Source organism: Protopterus annectens, chromosome 5.part1, assembly GCF_019279795.1.
Source record: "Protopterus annectens isolate FY-2018-M chromosome 5.part1, PAN1.0, whole genome shotgun sequence".
Classification (NCBI taxonomy): Eukaryota; Metazoa; Chordata; order Ceratodontiformes; family Protopteridae; genus Protopterus; species Protopterus annectens.
The window spans coordinates 655,045,681-655,048,653 of NC_056736.1; the positions used below are offsets into that span (position 1 = coordinate 655,045,681).

General features: G+C 37.5%; 1 protein-coding gene across 1 annotated transcript in view; it reads right to left on the reverse strand.

The window, feature by feature from the left end:
• Window positions 1-2,198: 2,198 nt before the first annotated feature.
• Window positions 2,199-2,973, reverse strand: part of GSX1 (GS homeobox 1) — a 1,879-nt gene continuing 1,104 nt past the window's right edge. The window contains exon 2 of the mRNA XM_044072879.1: window positions 2,199-2,973. This exon is cut by the window's right edge and continues 74 nt beyond it. Within this exon, the coding sequence (XP_043928814.1) occupies window positions 2,698-2,973 (276 nt within the window). The 3' untranslated portion in view covers window positions 2,199-2,697.

Below are 2,973 nucleotides of genomic sequence, written 5' to 3' on the forward strand. Positions count from 1 at the left end.
TGGTTGGATGAAAGTAAGTGTGATCTCTGAGCCATTAGTAGCAAATCTATACTAACCCCCCAAAATTGCTGCATCGCTTTACTATTTTTTCTTATGTGAGGTGCTGCGATCTCGGAATTACTGTATATACTAACAGTAGGGCGTGTGGGGGTACAGCCCCCCCCCCCCCACACACACACACACGTTGAGTGGTACAAGGAGGCTTGCCCCTTGCAAAACTGCTTTGTAAGTATAACAGAACCTTGCACCTTGTCACGCTTTAAGGCTCTCCTTCGGGACTAGCTTGTAATATTCCGATAGGACACCCTTAACTTTGTTATTTGAAACCATGTAATTGTGAATTAATCTTGGAAACTTCGATATGGTTTAAATCCTTTGGCAAATGATCATTGAAATTGTGACAAGAAAAAAACAGATGCAACGGATGCGTTGTAAAGTGCGAAATGCAGTTTTCTTTGTGAAATGTGTCACAATTTATTTACGCACATTACAACTCTTGCTGATGTTGATTTAATAATGCATACCTGGCTAATATCTGACTTAAAGCAGAATGCCTATAATGAACTTTTGGGGACTCATTTAATCCACCTTTGGAGAGCGCTGTGTATGATGACCGAGTTGCATCTACACCGGGAGAAGTCAGTTATCACCAATAGTTCTTTAATCTGTAAAACCCAGCCGTAATTCCCTGCAGCAGATTTCCGTTTTAATGTATGCGCACCTTATTTATGCGAGGAGTTATTTATTTGGTAAATAACAGATCAACCTTGAGCAGCGTAGTTAAATTACGGTTTCATTGCCATACCTCTCAAATGTACCTCATTACGAGGAACGTACCTCATTTGGGGTCTTAAAAAGTGCATGTTCCTCAAAGTTCCACATTGAAAGGGTCTGTCACACATGCAGTGTTGGAAATTTTGTAACTGCTAGCCATGGATAAATAGATGGGAATCATGTTAATTCATTAAAATATCTTTTTTATAAGTAAAACCAGCCTATTTTAGCTATCGTATGACCATCCTAGTTGAAGTTGTTAGTAAGCCATTAGTAAGTGTTTCACGTTTTGCCCATTTGTCACACATTATGAGGGCTAATGTTCCTCATTTTGGAGAAAGGAGGTTGAGAGCTATGATTAACCCACATACCCAACACACAAAAAGGTAAATGAAGTATTTTACACAACAGTGAGGGAGAAGTTTTTTGTCGTAAAATTAGAGGTTCATACATACCCAAGCACAAAGAATGAAAGTAAACACCGGAAGTAATTATCTTTCCAATATAATTTGATTTAGACTGTTGGCACTCTGTAAATATTACATGCTCTGGAATTCAGCCAACTGCCTGCAACAAGCAGCGGAAACAGGATTTTTTTTGATCATTTTACAGAGTCAGTTAACCCCCTACTGGATTCCAAACTAAACTAAGTATTGTATTATTCAGAATTAGTAGCTTTGCGTAAAGTATGGATTATACACCACTGTAGGCAGAGACAGGGAGCGCATATCCATAATTAGTTCCAGTACTGATTACAACTTCGCTGCGAAAGATAGCCTGACAGTTATGAGCTTCTAAGCAGTCTCATTTAAAAATAAATCAGTGATACAATGGTTATGACAAAGTAGCATAGCAATAAAACGATGTTATGCATTTATTGTTGAATAATTTATATGTAACTTTGGTGCTTAATGTGGCGGTACAGAGTGTGTGTGTGAATATCTGCCTGTCTCTCTCTCTCTCTCTCTCTGTGACACACACACGCACACACACACACACACACACACGCACACGCACACACACACTCAAAGTGTCCTGCCTCCGTATGCATAGTTTCCATTTCTGTTATTGAATACAGCCTCGAACTGTCACCCAAACATCCAAAGCTCAGCTTGTAAAACCATGAAATGAACTCTGCTGAAGTCGTGTTTCATTTCTTCTGAAGTGTAGCTGTTTGGCTTTAGCAGTGCTAGAGAATTGGTAGAAACAGAACCTTGAGTGACAGTGTAAATATTCCCATTAGATCAAAAAAGGTGTACAAGGTTTAAAGTAAAAAGAAAAGAAGGCAAGACGAAATTCATAACAAAGAATTGTATTTAAATAAATAAATAAATATTGCAATCAATACATACACTAATATTTTCACATTTACAAAAGAACAATAGCAAAAATATATATTTTATATGTATATATCTCTTATTACAATTTACTTGTCAGTACTATATAGACCACAACTGTGATCTCATTTCTCCTACTCGGAGGGGCAGCTTTTATACTTAAAGGTGGTAGTTTTTTTTTTTACTATTGATACAAAATACTTCACATTCTTCTGGAAAATATATTTTTTGTAGAGTCACAGTAAAATAAACAGTGTAACAGCAGGAAAAAGCAGCGAGGGTGTGTTACTTTTTTGTCAGGTCATAGTTTAAAGAATCTCATTCTGATAGATGAAAGCAATGCTTCAGTTTTGCGTTTAGAGAAGTGCAATGTTTCCTGTATGATTACTTTGATTTGTATTGGTTTGTTCATTTAGGTTCATTTGCAAATATATAAATTCAGTTCATCTGTACATTACATATACAGTATATACAAACATCAACAATCTTTACATATAATTTCTGTTTTAGATAAAATATGCAAGCAAATCCTCTTAAAAGTTCTGGAGAGTTAGTCCTTTGTATTAAAACGGGCTGTCTGTGTGCTTCAAGGACTGACAACCAGATCTCCATCGTCCTTACCAGAAGAGGATGGTGACATTGGTAAATCTTCCTCTTCCTCAGAACATCTGGCTGACGACACAGAAGTGCACTTGCAGAGGTGGGAGCCTCCCCTGTGCGAATTACTTTTGCCTTCTTTCTTATGCTTGACTCTTCTGTTCTGGAACCAGATTTTTACTTGCTTTTCTGAAAGGTTGAGGTAAGTGGCAATTTCGATGCGTCGAAGTCGGGACAGGTACATATTAGAGGCAAACTCCCTCTC